Consider the following 16,048-nt stretch of genomic DNA (forward strand, 5'->3'; position numbering starts at 1 on the left):
TGATCACAGCACACATAGCTGTTAAGCAAAAACTCTTCTAAGTGCAATTCATAAATACATTTTTTTATTTTTTAGAATAATACGCTTGACTGTTCTTTGAAGAAACAAAGCTGTACAATTTCAAATTTAGAACAAGTAAGTGTATTTTCTGTCTTTATGGTTTCATTTGAAAAAAATCTAATATGGCAATGAAATAACAAGATATTTTATCTTTCTGCTTTGTAATAGATGACACTGTTGCATTAATACGTTATGTCCTTCTGTGGAAGCCTTCGGGAGAAACGCGTCAAGGATGATAAAACGCAATATAATAGTAACATAAATATTTAGTAATATGAAATGTATTATGTAATGATTGATATGTATCAACCTAAGCTGTTTTTGTTTGTCTTTAAAGAATCAAAAAATACATTATTTTATGATTTTAATATTGAAATAATAATAGGCAGCTGCAAAATCCTGAAAAAACAAAAAACGGATTTAAATTATAATAAAAAGAAAAAAAAAAAAACTCTGAAAAACTCTGTTTTAAACACTGAAAAACAATGTGGACAAATGTGATCACACATGGCCCCCTTAAACAATGAGAAATTTGTGATTCTCAGCTCAGTCTAACAACGATATTTTGGGCTTTCTGTAAGGATGACATTTTTACCCAATGACCAGCGATGTAAAAGTTATTCTTCCTTTTGACTACCACACTAATATACTGTGAGGTGTGTATATAGTAATTATAGCAGGAGTTCCTTGAAGACCTGAAAGTTGTTTGAAGGGGTTCACACTGCATTGTAAAAAGGTTGAAACACTGCTGCTAAAAAGCAATTTTAGAATCAGATAATCATTTTAGATGTCTAAAATATGTTCTAAAAGCATCATCTTGTGCAAAGCATTTGCAAAGTATTTGCTGATGAAAATATAGGATATGCTTTTAATGTATTAAATTATCCACACACACACAGTTGGCGCAAGCTACATACTCAGGCCTAACTATTCCTTGTTTCACGGGGTTACAATAGGTTGTTAAAAAACCTAAAGCATTTATAAATATCTATTTATACCAACATGATTTTATAGCAGTTCTATAGATTGTAGTCTATTTACGGCAGAGTAACAGACATGAATAAAAGGCATTACCCAGGTTCTCAGGCTTTTGCAAGAAAAAGTTGGCAACAAAAAGATATTCAGGTTCTCATTCTTTGCTTATCAAGCTGCACAAAGTGTTAACTCAAATTCTACAGTATTGTGCATTATATTGGCTGTGCATTTTAAAGTGAATCTACCCTGTAATAAAAAATACCAAGTCATAAAATGCAGGTTAATTTTAATGGTACCTGCAAGTATCTGCTCTAATCTTTAAATTGATACCAGTTTCCCTGTGAACTATTCTCAGATCCTAGACGAAGGCTATAAAAGTGGCCTCATTTTCTGCTCAAGTGAAGATTAACCCTACTTACCTTTCTCTGCAGTGAGCGGAAACCATCCCACTATTTACATGTAAAATGCCAGTTTGTGGTGGGTTACCCTAAACATGTTAACCTTTATAACATCATGTCGTATGCTCCATTGGAACAGTCCACATAACCTAAATCACAGTCAGAATGCTACATGACTTTTTTTTCAGGGAATGCAGCTGGTGGACTATATGTATTGTCCTGATATGTCAGGGTCATTCAAACTGAAGTTATGTTTGTACAGGAAGAATACACACAAAAATATTACACAATAATGTCTAAAAATAATAAATCACTCATACACGTATTTAATGTAAAAAGCTGAACAAAACTCTAGTGTTAAGCAAAGCAAAGGGATCTATTGAGCAAATACTAAAGTGTACCTGTTGCTAAGTAAATTGGGTGCTGGTTGGCTGGGCTCCATGCTTGGACTGCAGATCTCTCAATTTCTTTCAGCTTCATTTTCTGTATAACAGAAAATAAAAAAAAAGAATATTAGGCAAACAAAAGTGGGTACACACTAGTATAAAACTCTGCACCTTGGATGAGAAGAGACTTTTCATCCCTAATACACCAGGGCATACCTTAACTTTGGTAGTGCAGCCTAAAACTTTATTGGGGGAGGAAAACAATCAATGAGAAATTGTAAATGAATGAATATATCCTGGGAGAAAAAAAACGGAGGAAAAAAGACACACAGGCAGGTAGGGATGAGTGAGAGGGGAAAGAGGGATGAGCCGCAAGTAGCTCAGCATGTTACATGGTCACAAATCACTTCATCAGGAGTCATGTTAAAGAAGTTACATTAGAAGTGGTTAATTTCAAACCATTCTAAAAAGGTTAAGAGCTCCAATGTTTTGTAGTAGGTTTCATTCAATGTACAGATTATAAAAGTGAGAAATCTAAGCACTCGTCTTGCTGCATTGCTTTGAGATCTATATTTAGGTGTAAGTAATATCTGGGTGGACCAAGCGGCCATGCACAGACACATTCTAGGAACATTCCATAAAGATTTAAAGTGAACTAGAATTTGCCTAAAACAATTTTAAAAAAGTATGCTTGGGTCCGGGTACCTCATTGTACTTGGAAGTATCTAAGTAGCCTTTAAATCAATCCCTGCACCCCCACAGAGATCTTTGATCCTATGTCTCTTATGTTTCAAGTTTTTATATTATTGATGCAAGAGGTTTTGCATTATACCAAGGTAACTTTATTCAAATCACACAAAGAATAGCAAAGCATTCTGGGTAAAAAATTGAAGATAACACATTATAAAAGTAAATAAAATTCTTCGGCACCAAGGGCAGTTAATAATTAGAGATATTTATTACTGTTCAAAGCTCAACCAGAAAGAATACTCGATTACCTTAAATCACATGCATCTTATAAAAGAACATTGTCTCTTCTTCTTTGTTACATATTAGTTGAACACATTTTTAAATATTCAAAGAACGTTGGTCAAATCTTCCCGAAAACCATGCTTAGGCTAGACTTAATCATTTTTGTGGCTTCATATTTTTTTATTTCATAAGCACATTTATAAATCCTCCTACTTGTGGTCATATTATAAATCAACAAATGTGATTGAAAGAAGATCAGGTAACTTTTCTTAAGAGTTTACTGTTTTCAGCCAGATGTAAACTGATCCAAAGACCAGCACTGAAAGGAGAAGTGAAGAACAAAGCTGGCAATGTAAAGTACCTGCACATTCCTCTTCTTAATTCTTGTCTGAGCACCCAGAATCCAGACAAATGGTATATGCTACAAGTTGGGGACTTTGCAACCTTACTGCACAATGCAATTCACGCACCTCAATGGCTCATGGAATTGAATGGAGGGACTCCAGTTGAAGTGGTTTTCCTTATGGAAGGCTTCCTTGAAGGTCAGGATCCTCCAAAGGTTCTTGTGAAAGGCTCAGTATTCTAACACTTCATCCACATATAAATATCACACATAGGCAGTGTCACTTTGTGCTGGAGACTGCAGAGAGTGCAGTGTCCTCCCTTTCCTGTACCATTAGAGGACAAGGAAAAGACAAATCAAGGCTTGTTGGATGACTCATTGCTGGCGGAGAGCAAAAACAAAAACTGTAGAGCATTAGACAAAAAAAAAAAATCCAGCCATCTATATGGCTTTGAATGATGTAAAACCTAGCCCAAACAGGTTTTGTTATTATTCCTTACGGATAGTAAGTCATTTAGAGTCTGTGCCAAGAAGAGGATGCTGACTGTTCATGAATGCACAAACAGTGCAAATGGCCTTAGCAAAGTCTGCAGATCCCTAAACAATGACCATGGAGAATTTCAGGGTAGTCATGAAATGTTTTAAACCCAGCAGAAGGTGTGCAGGAACCATGATGTTTTCTATTTACTAAAACCTAAACTCGGATTAATTGCTATAGATGACTCTACTTTGTCCATAGGTTTGTTTTGTATTGGATTTAGTTTGTACAATTCAGAAACTGTAAAAGTCAAGTTTTCCAAAATATGTTGTTTTTTGGAAAAAAAAATTGTCATCTGTATTAACATTTTGCTACTTGCAGACGTCTGTGTGTTCTGTTCAATTAATGGCCAAATAACAAGAATAGATGTTATGAGTCTGGCTATATAAAAATAAACTGTCATATAAGAGCAGGGTTTATATTAAGGTACAAAATTCCCATAAGGTGCAAAGAATATAAAAAAAAAAAAAAAAAAGACTGGCGTCCACTCCTGAGCTTACTATCCATTGCTTTACTGCCCAGATTATTATCCTTTACACAGAAGGAGGTAACACTGATTGTTGCATTTTCTTCAAAAAAACTACTTAACTGGAGAAGAGGGAATGTGGGGGGATAGGCTGCACAAATTTCACCCACCAACAGTCAACTGCTATGAGTGCTTGCTCTTCCTTATGTTAAAAAAAAAAAGTGCATTTAGAGAACATTCCTAGAAACAGGAACTCAAAAATATGACAACTTATAACAACGTTCCATAGCAACACTGGAAGCACAGCAAACCATGCAAGCAAAAAATGACATGGTGGTTTTTGATACTGGAAAATAAACTCAAACCTTTCTGGCGTACATAGTTTATGGATTGTCTTGAGATTCTCAGCTGACAATGAAGAATACTGGGACATACTACAAGCCACGACAGAGACCGAGGGATACCCGGTAATAATGAACACCACCATACACTTTCTTCTTACGAGAAAGAATGGTGCAGCCAAATCCAGAATTAGAGGGGCAGTACTAGCCACGACCACACAAGGTAGTGGGGGTGTTCTGGTATTATGACCCTCTTGATTAACAAGATAAACAGCCTAGCTACAGTGGTGGAGCTTTTTGATTGTTTTTCTCTTTCAAGGCCATACTGGTGCCATTGTTTTAGGGCTGACAATTATGGTGTGGAAAAAAAAGCAATCTCGATTTTTCATCTTGTTTATTTTAGAATTTTTGTGTTAAAAAAATACTAAAGTCTAAGGACCAGGGAACAGTACTTGTCAGTTTAAGGCATTTTTTTTTTCAAATGGGCCTCTGGGAGAAAAACAAGCTGGGTGTTTTGACAAGAAAACCCATGTAAACACACAATGGTCTCTTCTGTGTCTTGTACAGCATTCAGTCTTAGATATGTATTAGATGCTCATAAAAATGTTTAGCTGTGGCTGCTCAACTGGAAACTAAATTTTGCTTTACTGCTGTACACTTGTTTTACACTTCTAAACACATTTCCCCTACTGCCATTCCTACAATGTATCAAAAGGTAAGTGGAAACATGTCACTTTATATACATCTGTCACTGGCGTCCCTATTCGACCGGCAGTAAAGAGAAGATTGAAGTTGGCATTTGTTTTGTGCGTCTCCGGCAAATCTACATCTTAGGCGACAGATACCATTCATACCTGGGACGGGGACACAGTACTCACAGGGAATCAATAAGCCACAGGCATTAAAGATGGGAATTGTTTAAATAAATCACATTTGTCATGCACTGACCCAAAGGCAAAACAATTTCACTATAGGAAATGTACTTTTTTTTGGCTTGTAGAAATAAATTAAAGCCTAACCCTCTCAAGTCTGCGAAGTCTGAGAACTGACAAGGAGTTTGTGACTTTTTACTTTTGTACCTAGTAGAGAATCTTGATTTAGTAACTTGGCAGAGCCAGACATGACATTTGTGCTTGAGTGATATTTCAAGAAATAACCCCACCATCTAGTGAGGATGTAATTAAATTATGTTAGGAAACTACAGATGATAAGGAAAGTAAAAGAAAACAAGGTTTAAAGGTTATAAACAGGGGTAGTATACAACTAGAGAGAAGAGGTTTTTTGACAACTAGAAATAATAAACCTGAAAAGCAGCACCATACACAGACAGAACTGAATACAGAAGACAAAGGTATAAAGTTTGGGTAAACAGGCAAGGAAGATGGTTCTTCTGTTTCACCTATTGTAGGCTCAGGCTTATGTCAAGATGCAAAGTATGTGAAAAAGCACGATGGGGTCTGAGTTCTATACTGGAGATTTGGGGGTTGCCCCCCTTTGATTTGCCCTACTGAGAAGCAGCTTAAAAATTTAAAGGCCATTTTGAGATAAAACTTTGCTCCAATCCTACCCCTTACACCCATGTGACAGCATTAACAAACATCAATATACCTTCTTTAGAATTTACACCTAAGTGAACAGGTCAGTGGAAAGACTCATTTGTATGCTTAAAGTATATCCCAGCTCATGTTACTAAAACTTTACCAATATAGTCAGGGCCAAACTAAACTACATAGACAATGGACTAAGGTGACATAGGCCAGCACCTAGCTCACTTGTGGTCCCAGTTAGTCATTTTAGGCTCCTTATCTTATTGCTAGCAAAACCCTGCCCACCCTTGGAACTTTTATTCAATTCTGCTGGCCAGCATGGAAAGTCTCTGCACACATTCACTAAGCACAACTTAGTCTCCTGGCTTGCTGCCTGATGTAATATCACACCCTCAGCATTGTGATGCTTGAGCCAGAGACAGTGTTATTCTTTATATAAGCAGCTCGAGAGGCTATGTGATGCAATTAAGTAAGCACATCTTGGTTCTAGTAGCTAGCAAAAACAGTGTTACAGGCTCTAGTAACTAAACAGCAATACATAAAATGCTTATGCCATATCTGAGTAGCAGTGAGGGGTTTAATATTACAGGGGGCACCATGATGGATCATGGGATGCAATCACCAATGCAGAGGGTATCACGGCAGGCCAGCAGTACTAACAGATGACATTCATGTAATGCAAATCATAAACAGTCCTCGAGCTCCATGCACACCCATGGGAAGCATCCCCCAATCCCACTCATAAATCCCTAGCCAACAGCAGGACCCCCAGTCCCATACACAGCTTACCAGCAGTTCCCCCCACAGCCACTTGCAGAACCATATCTAAGCCATGTGTAGTCTCTGTCAGATCCAACCACACCCCCCTAACTTCCAGTGTCCCCATTCCTTGAAGTACCCCATACCCACAGCCCCCTCCGTTTTAGTAATTACTGATTCTGTTACCTATTCAATCTCTGTGGGTGTTTCTAGTACTCGAGTCAGTATGCCAACGACTGCATCTTTGAAGGCATGTTTCTGGTTTTGTCAGTACAACAGTGAATGTGTCTCTGCTCACAAGCTGCTTGTAGTGCCATTAGAATACTAATTTTGTCACTGTGCAGGTTCTTTTGAGGTCTGTGTAGACATGTTATCGTTTATGATTGCATTACCTTGAATCAACTTCCAAAAGCATGATCCTGCCATTGTTAGAAAATTGTATGGCATAGTTAGTTTTGGTGGTGTATGCTTTGCATTCATTAAGATGGGTGGCAAAAGGTAATAGGCCTCAGGGAAAGAAAATTTGATCTCCAGGCTTTTTTACAAATAACTGAAGAAGTTATGATCTCCTATAAAGTAAGCGCTTGCAGAACACTGACACAACCACAGTAATGAACAAGAGTGTAAACAAGTAATACCTCTAATGCAACATAGATTATAAAAGTCACAAACATGCATCACACAATAAAAATGTAATATTGTAAGCAAATATACTGCTGTAAAGCCAAGGGATGGTCAAAAAACAGATGCCTAAGAAAGATATATTCTGTACTCTAAACAGCTCTCACCACGGAGAAACAATGACTTACCACCTCCATATGTGGCTTGTTCCTCAAGGTTTAAAAACACTTTACATTGATATATAGGAGATAGAGATATCAAGGGTAGAACTAAACATTTAACAATTAACATTTAACATTAAAACAAAGTAAATGCTAGAAGGGGAGAGCTTTTTGAGTGTTTTAGACAGGCAAAGTCTACCAAACTTGTACCAAAATAGGATTTCTAATGGCCAGAGAAACACTGGGGAGGAAGTAGTAAAGAGGATAACAACAATGGGAGACAAAGCAGCAACTGTGAGCCTGGATCTTTCAGCGCTGTGTGATGGTACTCTAGTAGGCGAGTTTATCATATTGTGAATACTCTCATCCAGCTAACTTTAGTCCTCTTTAGTTTTTTTTTTTTATTTACTTGTTGGTCCTCCTACTTGACCAAACTTGAGAACATTCTAAGAATGACAAGTGGGAGCCTGGATCACAGAGCCATATCATTTTGTGCAGACCAAATTACTGGTCAGACTGGACTTTTCATTGGTATCATATTTGTTCTGAAACTATGCTGAGCTGCAGGATAATTTTCCCTAAAATTTACAAAATAATATTCTACATCACAAAATCCTAACCGTCCAGTTTTCCCTGTCCACAAAAGGACAACAAATACAAAGAAGGCGGAAGAGAAGTAAGCAACTACCATCCATGAGATAACCCAAGCAGTTCAAGAAGTCAAATGAAATACCAATGAAACAAAAACTTTTTATATAATTGGTAGACTTGGCTTCCTATTTAAGTGACAAAATTAAAAAAAACTATTAGACTTGGATACACTTTAGGCACAAGGATCATACTCTTTTCTATACACGGACTACATTATCCCAGTATGGCAAAAAATCTTATTCACACAAGACTACAAATCCTCCTCTGTGTTTGCGTTTCCAGTTCTATTCTTTAAGTATGATTTCTGTACTTACAAATAACCTGAATTTTGTACATTAACACCTATTTCTTTCAGTTCTTACCCAACGTGTTGCAAGGGTGATTGTCAAAATTAAAGACGTTCCCTTTTCCTGCTCTGCCCCAAACATCTGATGACCCACCAAAAAAACCCAGATTGTAAGAGCGATCTTGGAAGAGCAATTTATTCTCAGGAATGACCGGAATGTTTGATTCACTAGCAAATGCAGATGCAAACGCTAGTTAAGGATAGGTTAAGGCTTGAATGTTCAAGGCCTGGGCACTGGTTTGCATGGTAGGAATATATACCATTAAGGGGAACTCTAATAATGAAGAGTTAGTTGTAAATGTAAAGGTTTATGAACTGATTTTTACATTTTACTCTCTATAGATCAACATTGTTCGTGCAACCAGCAGCCCAGATGCCCCATGGAACCTTACCTAGGTTATTACTCAGACCAGTGAAGGAAAATGTTGGCTCTTGGGGGCACACATGTAGAATCACTGATTTTTAAGGGGACAGTTATAGCAGTGATTTCTGGCAGTCCCATGTAACATATCCTCAGTTTTTGTGAAAACCGTCTCTGACCAAGCATTAGCAGCATGTACAGTATACAGTTTGACCAAGTGCTTGGGACAATTTCTGCAGTCTCTAACCATCCGCTTGCAGCATTACATTGACTGAATATTGTGTGCAACCTTTTGGCGACATCAGAGGCCATGCTTGAGGCTTCCCATATCAAGAAACTTGACCTCCACTGATCTACATTCATGGACACAAACACCATTTCAGCAAAGACAATAAGAGCCTGGAAAATAAAGAAGAGCTGAAAGCTGCAACTGCCTCAACAAATGTAACTAATAATATAGTATTATTTAGCTAACTAAACAAATATCTATTTACAGATGTATTTTTATTCAATTCCTAACCAGATTAAAAACTGCAAATTGTTTGGCTGTCATGCTGATTTATAGACTTTAACATTTCATAGAAAGTATGCAAATCAGGAGTTCCAATGACACCCTGACTTTACCCAGTGAATGCCTTCTACAAAAGTTTCAAACAGTAGTGAAGACAAAGACAACCAGGCAACAAGCATTTTCAGGAGGTCAGGCACCCGCTATGCATATCAAGTGTTAGAAATAAGCAAGAAGTCCTGCTACTTGCTGTAGGACAGGAACAAGAACTAATATGGAACAAGTACTGAAGCAGCAGGGTGAGGAAGTGGGTCAGCATGAGAGCCAGTATTTACAGAATGCTACCTCCATGCTTCTCACAGGAAAAGCTTTATCTAAACCTGCTCAGGAACATAAAATCATCCTACAGTTGTGTCTGTGATATGCAGAATTACATTCACAATGTTCCTTTCCTGCCTTTCATCTTCCTGCACTTCAAGTGGTTTGCATTATGACACAGCAAAGCTGATCACTCACACAGACCTGGATGTCACACTTAGCATAAACTCTGCTTCACAACCTGTCTTGTGTGTTTGACAATGTTAAGTATACATTTAAGTGATTTTTTTAGCTGTGCTCACAAGGCTGTAAGTGTTGCTTCTCATTTTTATTCAGTTTTATTTTCTTCCTCTTTAGCTTTCATCTTTTGCTGTATGTAAATATTCCATAAAAGAATATTCAAAAGGTGCTTTCAAGTTTCTTGTGTCTGTCTCTACTGACATCTTCACACCGTACAGGAAAAAAGTCATCTCCTATCCTACACCATATTAAAACACCTTCAGGAGTCAGGCAACTGTTTTCATTTGCTAGGTGAACTACATTCACACCATTCAGATAGGATGACTGATGTCAGCATCAGACTCTGTAGGCCTCTGCTTACAGGTTGTGTTCGAAAATAGTGGATCTTCCCTGTACAGTTTTTGACCATGCAAACCCCTCCACCATCATCAGTAATGTATTCTCTCACTGTGAAGAGATTCTCTTAGTAACAACATTTTAAAGCACAACTCCAGATAAAAAAATTAATATCAAATGAGATGCTAGCAGGTGTGAAAATAAAAATGTAGCTCAGACTAGCATACTCCAGTGCAGTACTGCTCAGTCACCACAAGTTGTCCTCGGTCTAGTAGGTGGAATGACATCAAGAGTAGCTGATTGGGAGAACTGAGGACATATTGTGAGTACAGGGCATTGTCATAGTACAGTATTCCGGAATAACAATGCAGCCGCTCTCTGCATCAACCAGGCCCATCCATCGCTGGGAGAATATTGGCAGGAAATTGGAATTGGAAACCTGGCAGGGCAAAGACCAGTTAAACAAGGAACTATTCCACATAAAAGGTAAACCTTTGGAGGGAAGTTGCTATCTGTGCTGATATTCGCCAGCATCCAGGTTCCAGGGATAGAAAGCCAGCAGCAGAGAATCTGTATAGTGTAAAAACATTTGTAGTACCTACAGGTACAGTGTACATACAGTTGTAGTATCCATAGGCACACCGTATACATTGTTGTACCATCTAAAGGCACACTGTATACATCGTTCTAGTATCTATATGTACAATGTACACATATCCAAAGCTACACCATATACATGGATGTTGTATCTATAGGTACAATGCACATACAGTTGTATTACCTAAAGCTACACCATAGACACAAATGTGCTATCTAAAGCTACACCATAGACACAAATGTGCTATCTAAAGCTACACCATAAACACAGATGTACTATCTAAAGCTACACCATAACAAGGTTGCATCATCTTTACATTGTACACATTGCTTAAGTAACTACAGCTACACTGCAGACACTGTATGTATAAATCTGTATGATTTATAGGTACAATGTACACCCCCGGTTGTGGTATCTTTAGATACATCATTTATATAGATATATATATATAGAATGATGTCACAGCAACACCACATATACATAGATGTAGTATTTATAGGTATGCTGTACATAGTGCTGTAGTATCCATAGCTACACCATATACATGGTTGTAGTATATAAAGCGACAAAATATATATATATATATATATATATATATATATATATATAGTATAGGCAGTTGTAATATTTGTGGATATAGTGTACAGACGGATGTAGCATTTAAAGACACGCTATATACACACGCAGTTGTTGTATCCTTACATATATCATATACACAAGTATTGTTTCATATGCTCACCATTTGTATGGTTGTGTTATTTTTAGGAACAATGTAGGTATTTTTAGGTATACTGTATACACAACTATAGTAATTATCAGTACACCATATACATCAGGGGTGCCAAACTCTAATACAAAGTGAGACAAAAACTTAGACAAAGTTGCGGGCCAAACTTGAAACTGAAATAGCACAGCTACTACAATTCCCTGCGTCTATAAAACAGTTCAATGCTGGGCCATGCATAAGCAGAGGCCGCTGGTCTTTAGACGTGAGTGATGCCGGGAATTGTAGTAGCGGCGGTATTTCAATGCAGTGGCAGGCCAGTTGCGATTCATATTTAGGATTCCTTTGGGGGCAAAAAAAATGTTCGACACCCCTGATATATATTGTAGTGTTATCTATAGGTGCTGTGTTTACATTTGGCTGTAGTATGTACAGGTATACTGTATACACAACTATTGTAACTATGGGTACACCATACACATGGTAGTGTTATCTATAGATGCGGTGTACAGACACGGTAATATGTACAGGTATACTGTATACACAACTATAGTAACTATGGGTACACCATACACGTTAGTGTTATCTATAGGTGCGGTGTACAGACACGGTTGTAGTATGTACAGGTATACTGTATACACATTTATAGTAACTATGGGTACACCATACACATGGTAGTGTTATCTATAGGTGCGGTGTATAGACACGGTTGTAGTATGTACAGGTATACTGTATACACAACTATAGTAACTATGGGTACACCATACACGTTAGTGTTATCTATAGGTGCGGTGTATAGACACGGTTGTAGTATATACAGGTATACTGTATACACAACTATTGTAACTATGGGTACACCATTGACACGGTTGTAGTGGTTGTGGATACACCCAGCAGAGTGTGGTACACCTGTGACACACACACACACACACACACACACACACACACAGTCTCCATGGTGTCAGAGGGAGAGCTGTAACTGTTTCCATGTAAGGAGAACAATGTCGGGCAGTCACACACCCCGGTATGCAGTATCTGTGCACTGACTGAACCTGCCCCGGGTCATTGTTGTGGTGTCACCCCCAATTTACAGTGTCAGCCCCTCTGCCCCCCCGCCCATGGCGCCCCCATCACACTGACAGACCGGTAACTACCGAACTACGTCACGGGTATGTAGGAGAACTCCTGAGCAGGTAGCCGAGTCCCTCCCGTCACTCCCCCCGTCTCCCGGCCCCCCTCACCCCGCCGCTTCCATTTACCAGCCTGGAAGGTCTCGTAGTCCGGCTTGTTGTGCTTACGGCGGCCGCAGCGGGACGCACCGAGTAAAACGCGTGAGAGCTTCCCAGCCGCAACCCAGCCTGCGTTGTGTGCCGGGGCTGGCGGGTCAAGGCCAATGGAGGAGGAGCCGCCTGTGCTGCCATCTGCTGGTTCCCAGGGTGCTGACACCTCTGAGCCGTACAGTGATTTCCCAGCGCAGCCCCAGCCAGACATGTGTCATTTATCTGAGGGTCACCACCAGCCTGCCATACACCCCTCTATGTTACTTACCTTCATGTCTCCTCATTAAGGGTTTGATGTGTTGTAATTAAATATTTGGATCATTCTATTTAATATTCCTGGTGGTTGTCTTCATTGGGATCCATCAGACATATGGCTGGACATTCAGACAAAAAATTAATCTGTAATATGGATGTGAATTTATATTTCACAGGTCTAATGAGTAAAGCGGCAACCTTTATCTTTTAATACAGCGTAGAATCTTACATATATTTGGGCAGCTGGTTGTTGTCCTGTGTACATTGCAGCATGCGTGTGGCTGTGAATGGGCCCCACAAGTGCCAGCTACATAGGAAGAAACGCATGTGCCATGTACACAGAGGAGGGTGAACAAGCCCGTACCTTGTGACAATGTTATTTATTAAAAGTCTTTTACCAAAGCACATAACTGCAAACAGATTATTACTTATCCTCCTAACAGTCCATAATACCCCCCTGCCAATCCATTGCGGAGAACTGGTCCTCTTCCGTTGGCTAAGATATAGAGCGGGAGTGTCAGATCTCTGTGGTCCCCTCAGCTTATTCCTCATGTCATTGGGATCTGTTGGGGTCCATGATGATGGACACTTCTGAGGGTTCAAGAGAACGTTTTTCAGGAGTGGAGCGGCACTGCAGATGTAAGTATTCAGTTTCCAGGTATTGACCTTCCTAAAAGACTTCTTATAGGACAGGGTCTCTTGAAATAAGTGAATCCCTGTTGAACCCCCCCTAACCGTGTTATGTATTGTAGTTAATTTAGATTAGCAATGAGGGGGTCATTTACACCATGTGGGTGGCACTCCAATCCCAGGGGCTGGAGCTGTGTTACCGTAAGGCCTATAGGTGTACAGACTAGAAAACACATGAACAGTATTCATATTAGTTTCGTACACCAAGCCTTGTTTACACCAGCAAATACAATTTAAATCTTGTCCAGTCCTTGTTATAAAGTTGGCAATGCTAGCATCTGTTCCTAGAAAACCACTAATAAAAAGACATACTCCTAAGGCTATGTACACAAGTCACTAGAGACAATCCACCTGGATAGATCAGTGACAGAAGAGGAGAGCTGTGCACATGCTAGATTTTCACCCAAGGTAGCTTGCAGCAAGTCTATAATATTTAATAAAAAAGCGGGGCTATTCTGTGGTTTGTAGCAATGCACTCCATAGCAAAAAAAATGCTTGCTAGAAGAGCATGTAAAAAAAAGTTACAGTGGAATAATTTACAAAGGTCACGGCTATTTACACGGTGAATGGCACCGTGAATTTGTTTACTAAATTATGTTAAGGGAATTTTTTTTTTGTTTGTTTTTAAACAGACATGTAAATATGCTAGCAAAAAACTGGTTGGCTGACTGATACAGCTTCATTTCATTTATAAACCTTTGTAATTGGGGTCTTTGGTGAGGTCTCATCAAATATAAAATATGTCTGGTTATCTGATGGCTGAAGTTGAATGATTAGTAAAACTTTCAACAGTTTAATAGTTTGCTGGATGTATTATGCCCTCTCATGTGACACAACTGCTAGTGCCTCATACATACCTAGTAAATATTGAATAACAAACTAGACACACTACCTGATTCCTGATCAGAATCTTTCTACTGACAACAGTGAGGTAATGAAGATTTTTTTTAAACACTTTATTCCTCTTATTATTACTTTAGATATTGATTCTGATATCAGGTTTTCCAATTCTTTCCTCATGGAGCGACCCAGTTCTGGAGTTTGCAGTACATGGACAATGCACCTTTGATATTTTTCATATTCCCCTCCATAGTAATGCGAAATTTAGTGAGAGTCCTATGGGTGTGAGGAAACATGTGACTGATGTAATACCTAAAAATGCTTAGTGAAAGATTCACTCATGTATTATTGATGGAAATATCCCATTTCACTTGTTGACGTGATGTTGTAATCATAAAATCTAATGCATCAAACAGTTCTTACTGAGAACTGGGGATATTTCCCCTTCTAACACCTATCAGATTCAAACCAACCCTGAAAGTATGAAACTAATTGGTGACCATGGGGAACAAACTTTGGATCTCGACAAGAACAATCTCCTCATGAATATTTTAAACTGCACGCCATCTTTGTATTTGTATGAATAAAAATAACAGAATCACAAACACTGGTGACAATTATACAGCAGTAGGACAAACGTGGGTATAGGAACTAGGGTGATACATTTATAGGTAGTCCCCTGGTTACAAACGAGATAGGGACTGTAGGTTTGTTCTTAAGTTGAATTTGTATGTAAGTCGGAACAAGTACATTATTATTAAATGCAACTAGGACAGATGTTTGTCTCAACATAATATTAGGCAGGCTGGTGTCAGTTACTGTAAAAAAATCCTCACTGTGAGATAATCAAAAACAAAGCAAAAAAAAAAAAACCTAATGAAGCCTAGACATTTATTCATTTCAGGAGCAAGCTGTACTTTGAATGCAAAAAGAAACTGCAGAATTTGTCTTGGTCATTAAAGTTACAAAATGTTGAAAAAGAGCAAAAGATTTCTTCCTCAAGTCAGGCAAACCGCCCCCTTCCCCCAACAAGCCTCTGTCCAGGGAAGCCAGGAGTTGTCCGTATGTCAGATGTCCTTAACTCAGGGACTACCTGTATATTGGATATTGGTCAGAACAAAAGTCTGATGGTGTGCAGTTTGGAAATAACACTTTGTCTGGTGACATATCTTTACCTGCTGATTACACCAAAAAAGGTATATTGTATTATTTCATTAAAACCATGAAGTTCATATATTACCTGTAGTCATCTTAGCAAACTTGGAATTTGTCTTCCTATGTTTTATCATGCTACACATTACCAATTGTTATAAGAATACAAACATTCATGTATA

General features: G+C 38.5%; 1 protein-coding gene across 8 annotated transcripts in view; it reads right to left on the reverse strand.

The window, feature by feature from the left end:
• Positions 1–13,050, reverse strand: part of SEC31B (SEC31 homolog B, COPII coat complex component) — a 52,231-nt gene extending 39,181 nt beyond the window's left edge. For all 8 annotated transcript variants that reach the window (XM_072424845.1, XM_072424844.1, XM_072424842.1 and 5 more), the window contains exons 1-2: positions 12,909–13,050; positions 1,835–1,916 (exon numbers count right to left, since the gene is read on the reverse strand). In XM_072424845.1, the coding sequence (XP_072280946.1) occupies positions 1,835–1,913 (79 nt within the window). In that variant the 5' untranslated portion in view covers positions 1,914–1,916; positions 12,909–13,050. The remainder of the gene's footprint in view (positions 1–1,834; positions 1,917–12,908) is intronic.
• Positions 13,051–16,048: the final 2,998 nt, after the last annotated feature.

This window comes from Pyxicephalus adspersus, chromosome 10 (assembly GCF_032062135.1).
Source record: "Pyxicephalus adspersus chromosome 10, UCB_Pads_2.0, whole genome shotgun sequence".
Lineage (NCBI taxonomy): Eukaryota > Metazoa > Chordata > Amphibia > Anura > Pyxicephalidae > Pyxicephalus > Pyxicephalus adspersus.